The 18,571-nt window shown below is 41.2% G+C and overlaps 1 protein-coding gene across 5 annotated transcripts in view; it reads right to left on the bottom strand.

The window, feature by feature from the left end:
- Positions 1 to 18,571, bottom strand: part of PRKCZ (protein kinase C zeta) — a 41,687-nt gene that overhangs the window by 9,417 nt on the left and 13,699 nt on the right. For 2 of the 5 annotated variants that reach the window (XM_081341409.1, XM_081341412.1), the window contains 4 exons: positions 8,562 to 8,647; positions 2,429 to 2,560; positions 1,834 to 1,915; positions 1,109 to 1,161 (listed from right to left, as the gene is read on the bottom strand). In XM_081341409.1, the coding sequence (XP_081197535.1) occupies positions 1,109 to 1,161; positions 1,834 to 1,915; positions 2,429 to 2,560; positions 8,562 to 8,647 (353 nt within the window). Of the gene's footprint in view, positions 1 to 1,108; positions 1,162 to 1,833; positions 1,916 to 2,428; positions 2,653 to 8,561; positions 8,648 to 18,571 lie in introns of those variants that run through there. The other 3 variants (XM_081341410.1, XM_081341411.1, XM_081341413.1) reach the window with 3 other exon arrangements.

Below are 18,571 nucleotides of genomic sequence, written 5' to 3'. Positions count from 1 at the left end.
CAGATTTTCTACTTTTTCCAGAAATAAACTGATCTCGGAATCCCTTTAGGCATTGTCCTGTTTTGAGGGTGGGCTTCTTCAAACTTGACACAACCCATTTCAAGAACCGTGTAATATGTGACTGAATGCCTTGCACACCTCCTACCACTGAAGCCCACCACACCGCCTTCTTAGGTATAATTACTTTTCTTTTTTTAAAAAAATCAATGGATCTGGCAAAATCCACTGCATTACAAAGTGTAATGGAATGGGAAGCGTGTAGTGAAAATGGAATTCAATACCAGTTCAATACCAACATCACCCCATCCAATCATGTAATTATGATGCTGAGGCAGTAAGATTCATAATTTTCTAGCTTGATTTACAGGGATGGAGATGACCTTTAAATAATTGAGCGTTCCAGTATCAGAATCTCAGGATGTCCTTATTCAAAATCATGTTTGATTGCTACTATTAGCTTTATGGTCTGTTTTCCTGTTCTGTTATCACTACACAGCTAACAATAGGACCTTTTCCATCACAAAACCCACACGCCAGGATCCTTGGCCTGGAGAAATCCGCTGGCTATCTTTCCTTAGCTTTCAGGTGGCCTTTAAAGACACACTTCTTAAAAAAAAGTTTTCATCACTGAATGCCCTGTTTTCTCACAAACGTGTTTAAAGTATATGGGAGACTTGAAGTTGAGTTCAATTGTAATTCTTAATGGGAAAACACACCATTATTATTATTAATAATAATAATAATATATCAAACTTATTTGTGACCCATTTCTGATATGGAGTAACTGTCAAATTCTGAAACTAAGCCAGTTTCTGAACTTGGCAACCCAGCATTGCCTAAGATTACTGCAGATGAACATAGAATCCTAGGGCTGAAAGGGACCTTGGAGGTCTTCTAGTCCAACCCCTGCTGAAGCAGGAGGCCTTATACCCATCCCGGTCAAATGGCGGTCCAGTCTGTTTCTGAAGACCTCAAATGATGGAGCACCCAGAACTCCAGGAGCATAATGCTCTGGAAGCCCATGGGTAACAGTGAGGAGAATCTAAAACACGCTTTGTCTAACGGACCTAAATAGAGGGCTCTATTAATGTTACACTGAAAAACCCACCTCAGAATCATCTTTAATATTGTCGTGCTTCCGAGTCGAAGAAATATAAGATACTGCAGGAGGAGACATAGAAAACAGAATTGTAAAACAAACCCATCGGCATTTTTTATATCAAATAGCAAAGATACGGTGATTCACTTAACAACTGTGGCAAGAACAGTTGTAAAATGGCGCAAAATTCACTTAATGGCTGTTTCACTTAGCAGCAGAAATTTGGGGGTTCAGTCACGATCATTAAGGCGAGAACTACCTGAACTTAGGGATCAAAGAAGCTCCTGTTAATTGTAACCGGTCTGTGTTAATTTCTCCATTTGATCCATCACCCAGCTGAAGGCACTGTATTATATTATTTCACCTAACTCCCCATCGGCCTTCTTGACCCAAACTGACTGTGGCTGAGGATCGACTACTAGACCTTTGGATCCCCCCATTCTTAATCTTACTCTTTAACTACCATACCACACCGATTAACAGTCCTTGAATAAATTCAGGAATAAACCTTTATTACAAATCATTGATTTTTCCCACTGGCTTGCAGGTGGTCCCAAAGCTGCTCTTCATTCTGCAAGGCCCCCTTGAGAAGCCTATCAATTAGTCATTGTCCTTGGGGGGGGGGTGTTTGAAGTTTAAGAATGCCAAAGGGGGGGTGGGGGTGGGGTCCCTGAAATGGCGTCCTTTTTTGCAGCCACTTTCAGAAGTCTAGATTGAGAGGGAATCAAACTCACTTCCATCTGTGTCATCTGGAGGGACGTCAGCTTCGTCATTCTTGTCGTCTAATTGAGGTTCCTGGGAAGGCATCACAGAATCCTGTAAGAATATGGATCCGTGAAGGCTCAAAAAGGCGAGTTCTGTGTAAATGGCGGGTTCTCTTGAAGACCAAGCAGGAAATTCACCAAGAATTGCCTTGCCAACTTAGATGGTGGCAAACACTGACCACGTAGCTCCAGCATAAACCAATTTTCCGTTGATGAATTGCCACGCAAAGGTAAAATGAAGCACCTTTTGCTGTATTTCACATAGAAGTGCAAGCCGAAAGAAATTTCTTTCTAAGCTCTTTGGGGCAAGGAGTCGCCACATAGAGCAATAAAAAGCATATGAAGCTGGAGTGTACACATGGAAAGAGCTTTTAAGACGAAAATGGCTGCAATCCATTTTCTCTTACTTCAGAATTAAAATACGTATGATCTTTTTTTCCCCCCTCACCAGTAAAGGTGAATTAAGGCGTGATTTATCCCACAAAAAATCTGCCGCAGACCTCGTGCTGTTATGCTCTCATTTTAACACAATCCAGGCACGGCTTTGCGCAAGGACCCAACTTACCATATGCCTTTTGCAGGTCAGTGGGACAAGAACGTGACAGCGTTTATGGACCAACAACTTGCAGTTGATGCACTTGTAACCTTGTCTTCCCAGACCCCATATCCTTTCAGTGCACTGGCCACAGTAGGCTCTCTGGAACACAAATGGAAGCACTTGGAAGTGACACCCAGGCCCTCCAAATAAACAAAACTACATTTCAAAAGTGAAATGGTGAAAAACAGCCAAAGGCTTCGTTGTGGGACGGATGCACGGCTTCCCAGGGTCAGCATCTCCATTTCAAGCTGGACCGTTTGTTAATCTGGCACAGTGTTTCTCAACCTCAGCAACCATAAAAGGGGTGAACTTCGACTTCAACGGGCTGTGGAATTCTGGGAGTTGAAGTCCATTCCTCTTAAAAGTTTGAGGAACATGTTCTAGCACCATTTTGTCTGTGAACGACAGAGAAGGATTTTTCCATCATCTCCTACTTAAACCTTTGAACTAGAAACACCAAGACCAAATCTGGCAGCTTTTGTCTAGGAAGCAGATGCAATAGTAATGAATAATAGGTCCACTCCAAAAGGTTTTGTCTTCATTCGTTCTAATCTTCAACAAACTGAAGGCGACCCTTCCGTTTTTACTTCTGTGGTACCTTGAATATGAGAATTCAAGACAAATATTTTTGAGTGGAGAGGTAACTCATTAGTACAGCCACATGGTGACCCGCCTTTCTGCTTTTTTTAAAAAAAATCCACCTGGCTTGTAAAATCAACCTCCTTCCTTCCTTCCTTCCTTCCTTCCTTCCTTCCTTCCTTCCTTCCTCCCTCCCTCCCTCCCTCTCTCTCTTCCTTTCTCTAGCCACCCAGCTCAGCCAAGTGACTCTGGACTCCTTTTAATTTTGATTACCCAGCATTATATCCATTCTATGTGAAATTTGCAAGGCCAGCTGAAAAGTGGTCATTAAAAATGAATCCTTCAGTGCAGCAAATCTTAGTTTCCATGCACGGACGGACGCTAGAGTTGCAGTGAGGGTTCGTTTATTTTCCTTTGCCAGGCCCAGAGATAGAAAAACTCTCAACAAGTTCTGCATTAGCCAACAGAAATCGCTCTGCCAAGCAGTTGAAAAAAAGGCAAGGGACAGAGTTTGCAATGGGAAAGGAAGGAGTAGGTCACCCTGAGAATGGAGACGCGCATTAGATCAAATTGTAATCACGGAGAACCGTTTTTCCCTGAAGGGGAGATGGTTTCTCTCTCTTTCTCTCTCTCTCTCTCTTTCAGGTCACTGGTCCAAGTAAATGCCTTCCCACTGTTAAGATTGTGAGAGGCTTAAGAAAAATGTGCCTCTTCATAGAAGTGTCCTGGCACTCTATGAAGTGGGTTGTTAGCTTTTAAAGCAGATAATGTCATTTCTGCTTTGGTCTGTCCCTTAAAATCCTATTGGATAGGGGTGGCAAACAGACCCCAGTAAATCAATCAATATAAAAGCTTCCTTCTCCCCCCCCCCCCCCCATATACACTGAGTTTTGAGCTGCTCCATGAAAATATCCCTTGCTTTAATTTGTAGAATATGCACTGAGGCAGAAAAAAAGGACGACCGTTTTTCAAGTTTTGTAGACTCACACAGCTATCCCCTCGGGGAAGTCATGAAAACAACTCCTTGATGGATATTACTAGCCATCCAGAAGGGCCATGACGGTTCGTCTGGCAAGAGAGCTGTTACATCCTAACTGAAAACTACAGTTTTGCAAACTAGAGCTGAAGAATTTTTTTTTAAAAGGCAAACAGATTCTTGCACATCAAATGCTGAAGAATTCCCAATGAGGTGCATTAAGAATCAAAAAGGATCTGATTAATGTAGGGGCATTTTTATAAGGCTAGAGATTGCAGAGGGAGGCTCAGCACTAGGGTGAGGGTGTTAGGTCCAGAAAAACATACACTCATTATTCCTGGAATATTTTTTTTAAAGGATTTTGGGGAAGCATCAGTCTCTAATCTTTTATTGCTTTGATTTGCACTCCTAGAACTGGTCTAGGATACTTTCAAACCCAAGCCAACTTGTTAGAGGCAAGGCTCAAAGAGAAGCTTAATTGCTGTTTGTCTTTAGCAGGGCATGCAAAAATGGCACCCACAATTCTTTTTTCAAATAAGAGAACAAACTTTTTTTTTAAAAAAAAATCATCGCTTTGCAACTATTACTGTCAGGGTTCTGATTGTTTTTCAAGCCTAAACTGTCCGTTGCTTTCGGAAACCAAAACATTAACACATTTTTCCTAGTCGTGCAATTAGAAATACATCCACTTCAAGGCTTTCTGTGGGGGGGGGGGAGGGGAACAAAACAACAACAAAAAAACAAAGAGGCTTTCCAACAGACAAGCATTTCAAAAACAGCTGTCCAAACAGGCTGGCTGGCATGAGCTAATACTACCAGCCACCTATAATCATAGAGTTAAATTTTATTTTCTTCCGATCATTTCCTGGACATGGATTGCAAGGGAACCTTCTTGCTACAGATCTGTATTACAGTAACTGACGTAATTAAATGTAACAGCTTTTGGTTTCAGAGCAAAATATTCTCATCCTTTAAAAAAGTCACATGGAATGACTTGAAAATAAAAAGATTATGGAAACTAAGCTGCTATCATCTGGATATGTTTCACATAGAAAGACAAACTTTATTTAGTTTTGAGATGTTTTTAAATTCAAATCCAGCAATTTCTGACGTGGATATAAGAATCTTTGTACCGTGTCAGAAAGTGAATTTTTTCCCCCAATTCTTCTCCCTACCACCACCTCAAAACTGGACCTCTTTTTTAATCTGTCAGTGGAGTCATCCTACTTTGCTTTGTCCACAAGGCGAGGCAGAACTGAATTCTCCATTGTAAGTAACTTTGAAAGGGAGTAGTGTTTAAATCTACTGGACACGATTTGACTTCGCTTACAACTTGTGAATCTAGCTTCATTTTCTATTTTTCTAAAGTTCCAGTCAGATTTGTTTATTGATGGTGTGAATGGCATTACACTAGGATTTTGGATTTATAAACCCATCCCATCCAATGCTTAAATTGCGGGCAAAGAAATAAGGGCCCATTAATTAATTCTGTAATTCTTGCTGAATTTTAACTGAATTATATGCCCACGTAGCCATCTTAAACTATGAGCTAATGGGATCAGGACTTTTCTGGCTCTTTTCCCAAACAAAATAACATACCCACGGTGTCTGGGGTGGGGCAAACAGATTGGAAAGTGAGATTCAAAAAAAATGTTTATGGTTCTCAGTGATACGATTTGCTCCAGTAAAACGACCCCTGTTATTAAGAATTTCAGCTTGGTATTTGGAAGGCTGATGCTCTCCTAACATGGATAAAGAAGTTCAGAGTATCCCAAATGTCATTATTTTCGAACCCCTTCAAGATGAGAACGAAGGCCAATTGACAGAATGGAAAATTATACATAACTGAGGCCATTGTCGAATTGTAGCTAAGCTCCCCAGCATAAAAAGTGCTTTTGTTCCTTTGCAGAATAATAAAAAAAAAACCTTAATTTTTCAGGCAAGCGAGAGCAATCAGAGAAACGGAAGCCTCTGGCTGAGTGACCCTCAACCTCTCCGCACAAGTTACTATGGCCCAGTTCACACATTCTCCACGCCGGCATGTGAGCAAGTGTTTCCAGCAAACTGCTTATGTGATGGCTGCTGCATGCGTGGGGTCCGAGCCACGCCATCAGTGCCCCTGGCAGCTCCCCGAGATCGCCCAGGCTTTGCAGAAAGTGGTTCTGCATCAAGAACTTGGATTGTGAAAAGGTACCCAAATACTTCCACTGGAAAAAAAATAATAAAAAAAGTAAAAACATGCCCGAATAATAAGGGGTGCAGAACGTCTCGCCAGCCCAGATGTCCATCACTTTTGGGGGGCTTGGTTTTGCAATGTTTTGATTTTGTCACCCGAGGTGCTTTGATATTCAGATGGGAGGCATACAAATTTATTTATGGAATTAATGAAATGGACCTGCCGTAGTTGATCAAGGGAATGTAGGACCTAATACAGAATTGTGCAGGGTTTCCCCCTCCCCCCCATTGATAAAGGAAGTTGTGACTTCACTGGGCTGAGGGATGGAAGATGCCCCACTGACTTCCAATGATGATGTTTCTATTTCTATGTTATTGGGGTGGGGGGGGGGCTGAAACATGCAAGAGAAGCCTGACACAGAGGGAGCTTTGACAGTATATCTGCTCTGCCCCCACAAGCCTATTCGCTTGTTTTAAAAACTGTCAATCCCACCCCCCAAATTGTTTGCAACTCCTGGCCAAAGACTTCAAAAATAATATTTCAGCCCTAAGAATTTTCAGCTTTTTAAAAGTACTATGTGACTGTTTTGCGGCAACAAAGTAATCCTTTCGTATTCTTTTCCAAATCTTGTTTTCAACATTCAAATAGAAAAGAGGCATGCATGTGTGTGTGTGTGTGTGTGCGTGCGCGCGCTTAAATAGCCCTTAAATCTGATTAAATAGAGAAGAATAGACTGAGTCAGAATACCTTAACTGCCAGATGTGGGCAGGTTTAAACAACATACATGATGTAAGCAGGCTGCAGAGGCCCAATCTTTCTGAAATTTAATTATGACACTGTTATGATGCTGATTTAATTCCTTAATTGCTACTCTAGCAGACCTTGGAATCAAACATGCCCTACATTGCCATCCCAGGGCTTATTAAAGTGAATAGGTAGATGAACCCACAGCTATGTATTTGTTGTGTAGAGGAAAATGTTTGTAATGTACACATTTGATACAGAAACTTTTGTTTTTCTGAGATGTGCATTTTGACTTGTCCCAGTTGGATTAATGCTTGACCTAATGCTCTAGATTAGTTTCCTTAGGCACACATTAGCCGCATTTTAAAGCCAACCAATATTATTAAAGAAGCATATTTTTAGACATCTTTATACCTAGCAATCAGATATGGATGCACGAGAGGTTTGCAAAACGGAGAACATTTTTTAAAGAAAAATTAGACATCTGAACCTAAGGAATAACAAGAGCTATGAATTCCAATAAATATAATACAGAATAAATCGGGAATAGCTTTTTCTTGACTGTTTTAATTAAATACCCATTAACTGTTAGAAACACCCTTAAAATCCATGCGTTTTAACATCATCGTGGTTCATGAAACTATCAAAGATTGCCGGTTCAAACCTTCTGCGTTAATTCCTTCCTAAAATACAGTTTTAATATTAAAATAAAGACACATTAACATATGACAGTCCTCGGGAACCTGAACCTGCCTATATCAAGACCAGAATCAGGAAAGATTTCAATCACCAGGAAGGAGATTAAAAATGTGAGCTGCCATTAAAAAAAAATCTGATTTTGCTCCGAACCCCTTTCAACTGATGGAATCTTGCAATAGAGATAACAAGTGTGTATTTGTGTGAGGGCACCCACACACTAGCACACCAGCCTTCTCTTGTACAATATCAAGAAGTAGCGGCAGCCATATCATCCTGACAGTTAAATAAACCTTTCATCCAATCATTTATCAAAACGCACAAATCTTCAACCCCCCCAAAAAAGGATTAGATACTGATTACATTCTGCAGCATTAGAGGGCTGGGTTAAGGGGGGGGGTGTTTGCTTTATAGATGAAGTCAGATCTTTCACACAGCTGTGTCTCCAACACACACGCAGCCGCTCCAAAGATAGAAATATTTATGGTGTCATTAATTAGGTCACATCTATTTAGCTCCCCATGCATTTTAAGAGCATTCTAAGCATCTTGAGGCTAATCCAGAGAAACAATAAGGGGGGAGGGACAGGAAAATGGGGAAGAAAATCCATGTGTATCAGGGAGATGAGCTGGAAAGCCAAATTTTTTTTAAAAAAAAATTTCCTATGAACACACCAACACACACACACATACACACACATATGCGCTGGGATTTTCTCTCTGCAGAACGCAGGACTGAAAGCCTGTTATTCAATCACTGTGTGGAGCCTAAGCTGAATTGATCCTTTCTTTTTTGCCTTTCCAGGCTAGGAGAAGGATCACCTGGGGGAAAAAGCAGCCCCTAATTTTCGCTCTTCCCCACCCATGCCCTTAACCCCCCCCCGTGCCCCCGCCCCCACCCCCGCCGTCTCCTTCGACCACAGTACTCACTCTGTTAAAGCGCTTGGCTTGAAACAAATGGCCATTCACTCGGTACAGCTTCCTCCATCTTCTGGCGCCCCGCCGATAGATTGATTCTGAGAAGGATATGAAAAAGGTGTAAAGCAGGAGCATATTAATCCCGAGGCCTCTCTACGGCGAGCCTGTGGCGTCTGGAGAGGGCTTTTCCGAGCGTCCGACGCAGCAGCAGCATCGCCGAAAAGCTGCGCTGTCAAAATGCATCTGAAGAACATGTCTCCCCTGTCGCTCCAGCCTCTCCCTCCCCCCACTCCATCTCCCCCACCCCCAAGTCCCCTTCACATGATCCTGGTCTTATGACAGTTCTAGGACTGCAGGCACAGGTGAGATGGCGAGAAGATGACAGACCTCAAAGAAGAGGCTCAGTCTTTAAGCCAATGCCAATGAGGCAAGTTAGCCGGGAAACCCCAACGACAATACCCAGTTGCCCAATTGTGGTTCCCATTTTTCCTGTTCTCCCTCCTGGAAGATGATGTCACTAGGACCAAGGGGGTAAAATGTCTGTGTGTGTGTGTGTGTGTGTGTGTGTGTGTGTGTGTGTTTCAGTATCCATCAAGAAATGACCAATATTCTATTCAGGAACTTTGTCCAAATGGAATTCAGATTCAGCTTAAGAATCCTTCCAGGCCAGTATGGGGACAAAATTCATTAAAAAAAAAAGATCATTTCACTGGATTTTCAAAGCATGCCCTAAAGCTACTTTAATACCAGCCTTGTAGCTTTCTTTAAAAGGAGTCTCTTTCAGAGCAGACTAAGCTGCAGGTGGGGAGTGTAACTTGAGAGTTGCCTTTGCAGAACCAATTTTCCCTCTCGGAAGGGAGAGGATAAAGTTGGGGGAATCCAAATTTAAAAAGAAGCACAAACAGATCAAAGTGATCGTAGAATCCTTGATGCAGGCGTCATCAAACGGCCTTTTGGAAACATGCGCCTCTATCCAAATATGGATCTGGAGTCAAAAGAATCCCCCCCCAAATGACTGAGATCTTTCGACCCAATCCATGCAATCGCTTTTCCTTGAAAAGATTCCTCCTCCCATCGCAATGTCATCTTGTTCAGTCACGCAAGCCTCACAATTCGACGTGTAAAAGTCCTACATTGCCTTGGGTCCAAAGCACTCATGATCATGTGATCTTTGGGCTCTTAAGAATTTCTATGTATGCAGTGTAGAAAAGAGATTTTTTAAAAAAAAAATCAAACCCAAAGTATACCAAACCTTATTTTAAATACACGCCATTATTTCAGCCTAGAAAACTCCCAGGAGAGTTGAAAAGAGAAAGACAGAATAAAGATCAATAAAAGATTAAATTAGAAGAACAAAAGATCTGAAAGGGGGGGGGGGAAACCCACATCAACGCTATAAACCAAAGCAGATTAAGCTTTTTGCACTATTTAGGGATTGGATTCTTATAGGAACTGGATTCTGGTCTTTTATATCGATGATTGTTACTCAATTTATAAAGGATATGATGCAGGTGACTTCTAAGGGCCACAGGTAGAAACCAAAGAGGACTCCCTATCAATGAGGTTTGAAGCTAAAATATCTAAAGGTCCAACGATTCATATCCATCACATTGCAGACATCTCCTAAACTCACGTCTAAATGGAAGTCAATCAAGTCAACCACCTTCAAGGTACCGAACAAAGATTTCAACAGACCTTTTGCTCAAGAATCATAACCCAAGAAAATGTCCTCCAGATATTTTATCTCTCCACACTGAAGCATTAATTATAAAAGTTTGGGTTGAGAAGACTTACATTTTCTCCGCTGATGAAAAACCATTAGTCCTTCGTAGAAATAAGCCCTTTTTCTGCATTCACCCCCAGCAGCCAAGAAGCTGACGGTTTCGACCAGACCAAAAGATCTTGAGGTAGACTTTTATTTCAGGGGTTTTTATTAAGAGAACATGGAAAGGAATGTAACTGTTTCTATGACAACTGGACAGCCGACACACATTCCGGGTTTGAAATAAACACAGATGTGAGACATACACACAAACACATATCTGTGTAGAATACCTGGGAGAATTTGATCCTAAAATTAAAATCACTACAAAAAGAGTTGATTTTGTATAAAGTCACCTGCGTGCATATTAATTCTTCAGAGTATTTTTGGGGAGCCATTTTTAGTTCTTCAAATCTCTACCAGTATATGTTGTCCTTTGTTGTACAGCCTGCATCTGTAACCTTTGGAAAATCCGGTCTCAAGTCCATGACAGTTTAACACATGACTTCCTAGTGTCAATCTGAATTGATTCCTATCAGAAAATCTCTTGGTTGTCCAGTCTCTTCTGAAGTACCTCCCGTGTTGAAGCACTCACAACTTCTGATGGCAAGCTGTCGCAGTGGTTAATTGTTAATTAATTAATTCAATACCACCTTCTCTTTATCTTCAGCAGCCTTAATTCTTTGAAAGCAAACTTCTCTGGGATAACCGTTCGCTATTTACACAGTCTGGAAATGAACTTATTAATTGTTGCAAGGGGAAAAGAAAATTAAATCCATTTCAGTCTCGAAGTAGCAAGAATGATTTCAACAGTTTAATAAACGATGCTTTTGGAGATTCTGGAATCTGATCTTGAAATTTGAGACTTAGTCCGGTGAGCTCTCCAGAACTGGGAATGTGATTGTACACATGGTAACGCCACGTACTACAAATGAAGTGGATCGATTCTGACACTTAAGGGATCTGCTTTAAGAGTAGAGTGGTTAAGAGCAGTAGTAAAGGACAAGATTTTGGCCCTGAGTTCTCCATTAGTTGATGCTAACTACAGCAATCATATTGGCTTTATTGGACTTTCTCTATAGATCAGATTAATCCATTGACGGGCCTGTCGGTGGTAAAAGGTCACCACTGAAAAGAAACATAGGTAGACCTGGACTTACGACTGAATGGAGCCTCTCCATTGCAGTCATAAAGCGGGTCACCCAAGTGACCAATCTAACTTTAAAGCCTTTTTTTGTGGTGGTCATAAAGTGAATGCTGTGGTCGTTAAGAGAAGCCATGCTTGCTATGGGGCATTTTTGTTGAAAATCTTTGTTTTAGGGTTGTTTTTTTTTGCAAGACGTCATTAAATTGGGGCCATGTGACTGCGGGATGTGGCAAACAGCCATAAAGGCAAGTCAATTATTGAATAACGGAAAGGCAGTGGTGACATGGCTGCCTGGAGGGGGGCACTGGAACTTTGGAATGGGTTCGAATAGTTGCCAAGCAACTTGAGGACTAGCTGGATATGCCAGGTTAGAAGACTGCATGATCAATAAAGAGAAAACAGTGCATTCACAAGGAGAGTACCACAAAACAGATGCCGTTATGCTCAACACCGGGACTAAAGCAAGGCTTCCACTGAGCTTTAGATGAAAGATCTGACTCACGCTCAATAGGTCTCACCCCTCCTACAATTAAATCTTCTACTCTAAAATACCTGCTGAGTCATAACTCCCGCATGGAAGTTGGTCCCAGACAGTAGCAGTTTGCCTTCCAAGCAAGCTGAATAAATGTGGAGCTAAAATGAAATGGATGGATGGATGGATGGATGGAAGGAAGGAAGGAAGGAAATCAGTACAATAGCCCTGATAACTTTAACTTCCTGTACACAAATAAATCCAAAACTTTGCACTGGGGAAAGATCTGAGAAGTGAATATGAAGATGGCTTCTTAAATCAACTGCAAGATTTGGTGACAGTGCAGAAGGAAAGCTGGATTAGCCCCTGGGAGCAGCTAATGGTCAGAAAGTGCCCCTTTTCCAACGCCTAAATTTTATTCAAAGGCAGAAGAAGCCTTTGTGAGCTGCAACTCAGTTCATCAGATGCAAACAGTGACTAGCCCAATGTTTCTGAAGCTTGCTGGCTGGAGAATTCTGGGAGTTGTACTCCACTGAATCTTACAACGGCCAACGCCGAGGAACAGTGAGCTACACTGACGCAGGATCTGTCCTGGGATGACCGCACGAGAGTTCCCAGCTTCGCTTCGGGTTGCCACATAATGGAAAACCACAAGCTGCAGGTGCAAATCAGGAGTCATAGGATTCAGCCATAAAAAAGGTCCCTCTTTAAGAACTAATCAATTGCTTTTTCATCCTCCCATAGCCAATCTATTGCCAGTTAGCTGCTCCGCTTCAGGCAACATCTGAGACCAGTGGCAGTCTGTTAATGTTGCTACCAAGTGAAAGGATTTTCCTGCTACGAAACCCAGAGATATTTCCTAACGTCTTCTAAAAATGGGACATTTACTGATCAAACATTCTCCTGCTGGTTGTGAATTTACGGATCTGCAGGGAATTCCCAATGCAATACAGAAGGTCTTCTCTTCCAGCACTGTTTATGGCCTGCCATGCTTTTAAGCAAAGATTGCAGCATCGGATCAGATGCGTTCCTTAGAGCAGGGATAGATCTTATCTTTTTTCAGGCGAGGCAGAGATGGCTTTCAAAGCTACTGCTGACAGTAACACATGGCCACGTGGCATTTTAGAAAGGAAAGTTCTGAGGAATCACACAGGTAGGCAAATACGGCCCACAACCTTTTAAGGCAGCCGCATCTTTTCTTGGAGTCAGCCCGGGCAGAACTCGGGAGAAGCGGTGTCTGCCTTCAAGAGTTGCAAGACAGGTGAGCGACAAAGAGCTTTGCTTAACCAGATGCAGAGGGCTGCACTGCCCTAACAGCTGGGCTGAAAGAGGGTCCACGTGCAAATGACGGCTCAGAAAGAAGAAATGAGGATGGAGTTGCATCCTGAGCTTTTCACCCAGTTACCGGTGGAATGGGATGCTGTTTCACACCACTTGGTGCAACCATCATAAATACACTGTCAAACGTCCGAAATTTGATCATGTGACCAAGAAGGGTCATTAGGTGTGAAAAACAGTCACTTTTTGCAGTGCTGATATAACTTTGAACAGTCACTAAACGAATTTTTGTACCTGCAGTTCCTATTTCATCCTTGAAATCATTACATTAAGGAAAAGAGGATACTTATCTGTGATGGGAGGGTCTTATGAGAGAACTACTGTACAAGTATTCAGAAATGTTGAGCAGTTTAGCTGCCTAGTGGAGTTCAACAACTAAACACCTTCTCACAATCAATAAAACACTGGTCAATACAACTCTGAATGGGCTATAAGACATTAAGAGCAATGCTCCACCAATTCTTAACCTTCTTGTTAAATGCTTGACAATTGTCACTGCTTAGCAGTATGCTAACCTGCAAGCTTTTTAAGAAAAAAAAACCAGAGAAGCTAACGCATCTTCTTCCCACAAGCAATTTACTGCTTAAACAACATCACAAGGAGCAGAGAACAAATTAGAAAAGAGGCACCCAGAGAGGAAAAAATCAGCTTCACAACCACTTTGAGGCAAAGACAGAGTTGTTAAAATATTTTAATTTAGTTCTTTCTCCTAGCAAAACGACACCATAAAAATGCTCTTAACTTCTCTTGACGGAACTGTATTTTCGATAAACAAAATTGGTTTATCGGGAGGAAAGAAGCTGGCTGAATGGGGATCTGGGGCACGTTTTCTCTCGAGTAACCCAAAATTAGTAAGTGTTACTCCAATCACCAAAAGACAGAAATTGCTGAATGCTGTTCATTAAACTGTGGTTTACAGCCTAAGTAAAAACCAGTCCAGCTACGGTAGGAAATCCTGCCGTTAGATTTTTGTAAGGAAAAGTAATGGCAAGGCAAGACATAAACTTAGCGTCTCATCAATTCTTTTACTCATTTCTGGAGTTAGCAGAGGTGGCTAAATTGACTGCCTTGATTAACCAACAACACAATCTCGTTTCTCTTTGGAAACCACTTTGGGACTTTGTGCTCGAGGTGGGGAAAAAATGAAACTTTGATTTTGGGCTTTGATGATTAGATAGGTTTGTTGTTACAGAAATTTGCAACATGGCCGACAGATCAAAACATAAACTCTAAGTAGATTTAGATTTAGATTTTATTAGATTTATATACCGCCCTTTCCCGAAGGACTCAGGGCGGTTTACAGGGCATTTTAAAATCACATCAATATAAAATACAAAGTTAAAAGAGAATTAAAAGATTAAATTATCCCTGAAAATAAAACCCCAGTTAAAATTCTCAGTAGGGAAAGCAAGGAAAAGGCAGTCCTTATTTTCTAGATTGGAGGTGCTCCACGAAATGTTTCATCTCCAACAGCATTGTGAAAACATCAATTTATTTTTCAAAACTATCCTTTTTGCTCAATTACTATGAATACTAAGAATATAATGTTACAATTGTGTTTTTTGTATATGATGTGCTGCCTTACAAGTAGTCAGAGATTTATAGTACTATGAAACTCAAAACATTCATCTGGGAGTCAACTCAAACTCACTGGCTGCCAGACCACTAACTGAAATTCCCTGTAGAAGTATTGAAATTTGTAAGCTAAATATAAACTGTAGATATTATTGGAACTAAAACTACGCAGTGTTTGAAGAACACATGCCTATCCCACAGTTCCAGTGAATACACAGCGCAAACGAGAACTCTTAAATTTGTATGGCAACTTTCAGCATCAAAATATTGACCAGAAGAGTTTTGGGGGACCTGAAATGATATTAAGACGGATGAAGATCAGAAATGTTTTTCAAGAGGGTTTCCAAAATTGTGAGGATGACAAATCTCCATGGTGGATGGTAGCCAGTCTTGTCTGACAATTTCTTTCTAAACACACCCATTTGGAAAACAGGGCATGGCAATCACACCTAATTTTGTAGCCAGATCGAAGTGAGCATTTCAAGTCAGTCTCCTGCTACATCCTCATGTGATGGGATGAGGTGTCAATGCATGGGAAGGCACAAAGTGCCTACACACCATCTGAGCTGGCCCACATTGCTCATGAATTGTTGAAGGCACTGTTCTCTTGACAGTGCTGCAGTAACAGACACAACCGCAATAGGCATTTTGTTCTTCATCTCAGGCCAGACAATGTTTCATCTTGGCCCAGAGGGGGAATGAAAGCTAAAATCATAGGTGGAAAATTAAGTTTGGGTACCAGAGCTTTGGAAAAGTCACTTTTTAGGTTCTGAAGTGGTCAAAAGTAGCAAACTTTGTTAAAAGGCTAAAATCCAAATTAAGCTGGATGTGAGGAAATGCGACAGAATCTCTTCCTTCCAGAAAATCATTTGTCAAGGAACTATCTTAACTGCATCATGGTTGCTTTGCCTTCAAAGAAGGGATTAGCTGCTAGACAAATGACCTTCTTCTCATTTTTTTGAGCTTATGTGTCATAAGTTAAGGACTTATCCTGAGGGCCACCAAATTCCCTAATCAAAGCACCAAGTTGGACACCCAGCGGGACGTACGCTTGGTATTTCCCAACATACCTTAGTTAAATGTATGCACCACATCGTAATTGACAAATTAGCATTCTTATCTATAGTTTCACATGGCTGACTCATCAACTTGGCATTTTTTTGATATAACTGCAGGTTATAATTCGCCCCACCTCAAGAAACAGCCAAGTAGGATATACATTAATATCAAATTTGCTCGTCATATGACACACAATTTGGCCTTTACTACAGTACTCTCAACAAATGGACTTTGTAATGCATTTGTTGGCTAACAAATTTCAATATTCAGTTTAGAAGTTCTTTGTGAGTTTTCTGAAACACTGTGTGGATGACCCAGTCTTTTCACATTCACGTCAGCAGTCTCAATCAAACAAGTTAACCATTTTGTACCTTAGGTAAACAGCAGGAGAAATTGTCACTTGTTTTCAACTGCAAAAAGTTCACATGTTGAATTAAAAGACTTCCTAGAAAGAACTGAATTAATAAAGGCAGCTTTATTACTGTGGCTATTAACCTGAAGCCCCACGTGTGGTTAATATTTAACAATCTTCTCAGTTTACAGAGGTAATTATTATTATTATTTTTTCTTATTTAAGATCAGGGATCTCCAAACTTGGCAACTTCTAAGACTTGTGGACTTCAACTCCCAGAATTCCCCAGCCAGTGCTTGAATTGAATTGCCTTCAGTTATCCTGGCTATCTCCCAAAACCACGTAAGTTTGAAGTAGAATCCAGCCATCAGATGTGACCTAGTCATTCTTCTACAATAAGGCAAGTAACCTTAAGATTCCCATTTGGTTTGTGATTCTTCTACACGTAAAGGAAAAAAAGTACTTACAAAAAAAGCAGATTCAGCATAGCTGCCATTTGAAATAACTGTCACGCCAGCAAGTTATGATCCAGCTTGACAAAAGAGCATTCAAAAAACAATGGCAACATGGAGCTGGCTTAGAAGCTTAGATGGGAACACAAGAGTCACCACATAACACAACACGGATGTAATAATCCTGTTTGCTTAACTGTGATTCAAAAGATGGAGAATGTTGGGCGCCTGTGAGGACCGCCATTCATGAGGATCTCAATGAAAAGTGGAACTGAAATTTCCTAAGGAAAGCAATTCCTCTACTTTACCATCAACAGCACAGTTGACCATAGTTAGCATAACCAATATTTCACACTAACCAGACCTGGAAACCATCCCCTGCTGATTGAAGTTACAATATTTACAAATCAGAAGAAGTTAGTTATATTTTGGACCTTAAAAGACATGCTTGAAATTTAAAAAAAACCAAAAAACCCAATTACACAGCCTTAACACCTAATTGTATGCAGTGGTGATTATACAAACTACACCCCAATGCTAGAAATAACCCTGCTCCCTCCATATCATTGCTCTAAGTTCAAAATGTAAAAAAAACTGGGATAGATGTACAGTCTGAGAATTCAAAATCAACCAAGGTACTTTCAAGAACCAACCGCACACATTCCAGAGTACAAAAAAGTTGTGCTTGACCTGTGCTATTTTGTTTTTTCCTTCTTTAAATAGCAATCCCATGCCAAGATCATATAAATGAAATGAAATGAAATAAAATAAATAATACTACTAAAAGCCCTGGGGGTTTCCAAAGCAGATCTCCTTGGGGGAAGAAATTCCTGTTGTTTGGGGAGGGGAAAGAAAGAAGAATCACAGCATTTTTTTCCTCTGTTGCCCCAAACATAAACACCTCCAACTAGGTAACCACAAACACTGGATGAAAATTATCGTATTAAAGGCCTGAGTTTCTTTTCCAAAATAAGGAGTCTGTTTAAATTAGAGGGAAAGCAGACTTGGAATTAAAAGCCCTGAATAGCTGCAATACAGCTGGTAAATAGGCATTTTATTTTATTTTCACAACGGCGCCGGTTCAATTTCCCTTGCACACCCACCCAGACCGATCTCCACCTTATGCCTTCCTAGTTGTAGTACAAAAGATCTACTCTCTGCAAGCAAAGCTGTTATCACCAGAGTTGCCTCATCATCTCTGGCGCTCCTTCCTTTCTTTGCAGGAGGACGGGTTTCATTCACGTGCTCTGAATAACCTAAGCATGGCTGCTAATACGGCAACAATTGAAGGGAAAAGCTCTGAGTCAAATAGTATTTACAGGCCAGGAACGGAGAGACAATTCACCTACTAGACTGTACTGTTACTTTCTTCCTTGAGATAACAGCGCGTAGCATCCTCTGTAAAATACAACCAACGGTCCCTCGGGAAAATAATGTCTAAACACCAGAAAAGCATGCAAGGAGCCACAATTTCCTTTGCACTCAAAGCAAAAGGGACGCAGATTGCTGACACTGTCACCCGAGACCAACATCGAGCGTTAAACCTGTATCTGACAAAGCGAGTCAAACTCGAAAATAAAATAAACGGGCCCGAGACTCCTGCCAACAAATCCAATTAAGATGCCCTGATCACATCCAAGGAACCCATGTCTAAAAAGGGCACCAATAAGAAAAGCCTCGTTACACGACAGCCACCCACAACCGAAAGCCTCTTCTCTTTGGTCTCTCGGCTGGAAAAATAAAAGCAAAAGCCAGATTAAAAAGTGATTTGAGGGTGAGGCCCGGCTCCTGCACAAAATCCAATTATTTGCCCGTTAAACGGATCGATGTCGCCTGATGTAGCAATGCAGTACCATCTTATTCTC

This window comes from Vipera berus, assembly GCF_964194415.1.
Source record: "Vipera berus genome assembly, chromosome: 17".
NCBI classification, from domain to species: domain Eukaryota; kingdom Metazoa; phylum Chordata; class Lepidosauria; order Squamata; family Viperidae; genus Vipera; species Vipera berus.
The sequence above is the reverse complement of the archived record's forward strand: the minus strand, read 5'-3'. Positions and strand labels throughout refer to the sequence as shown.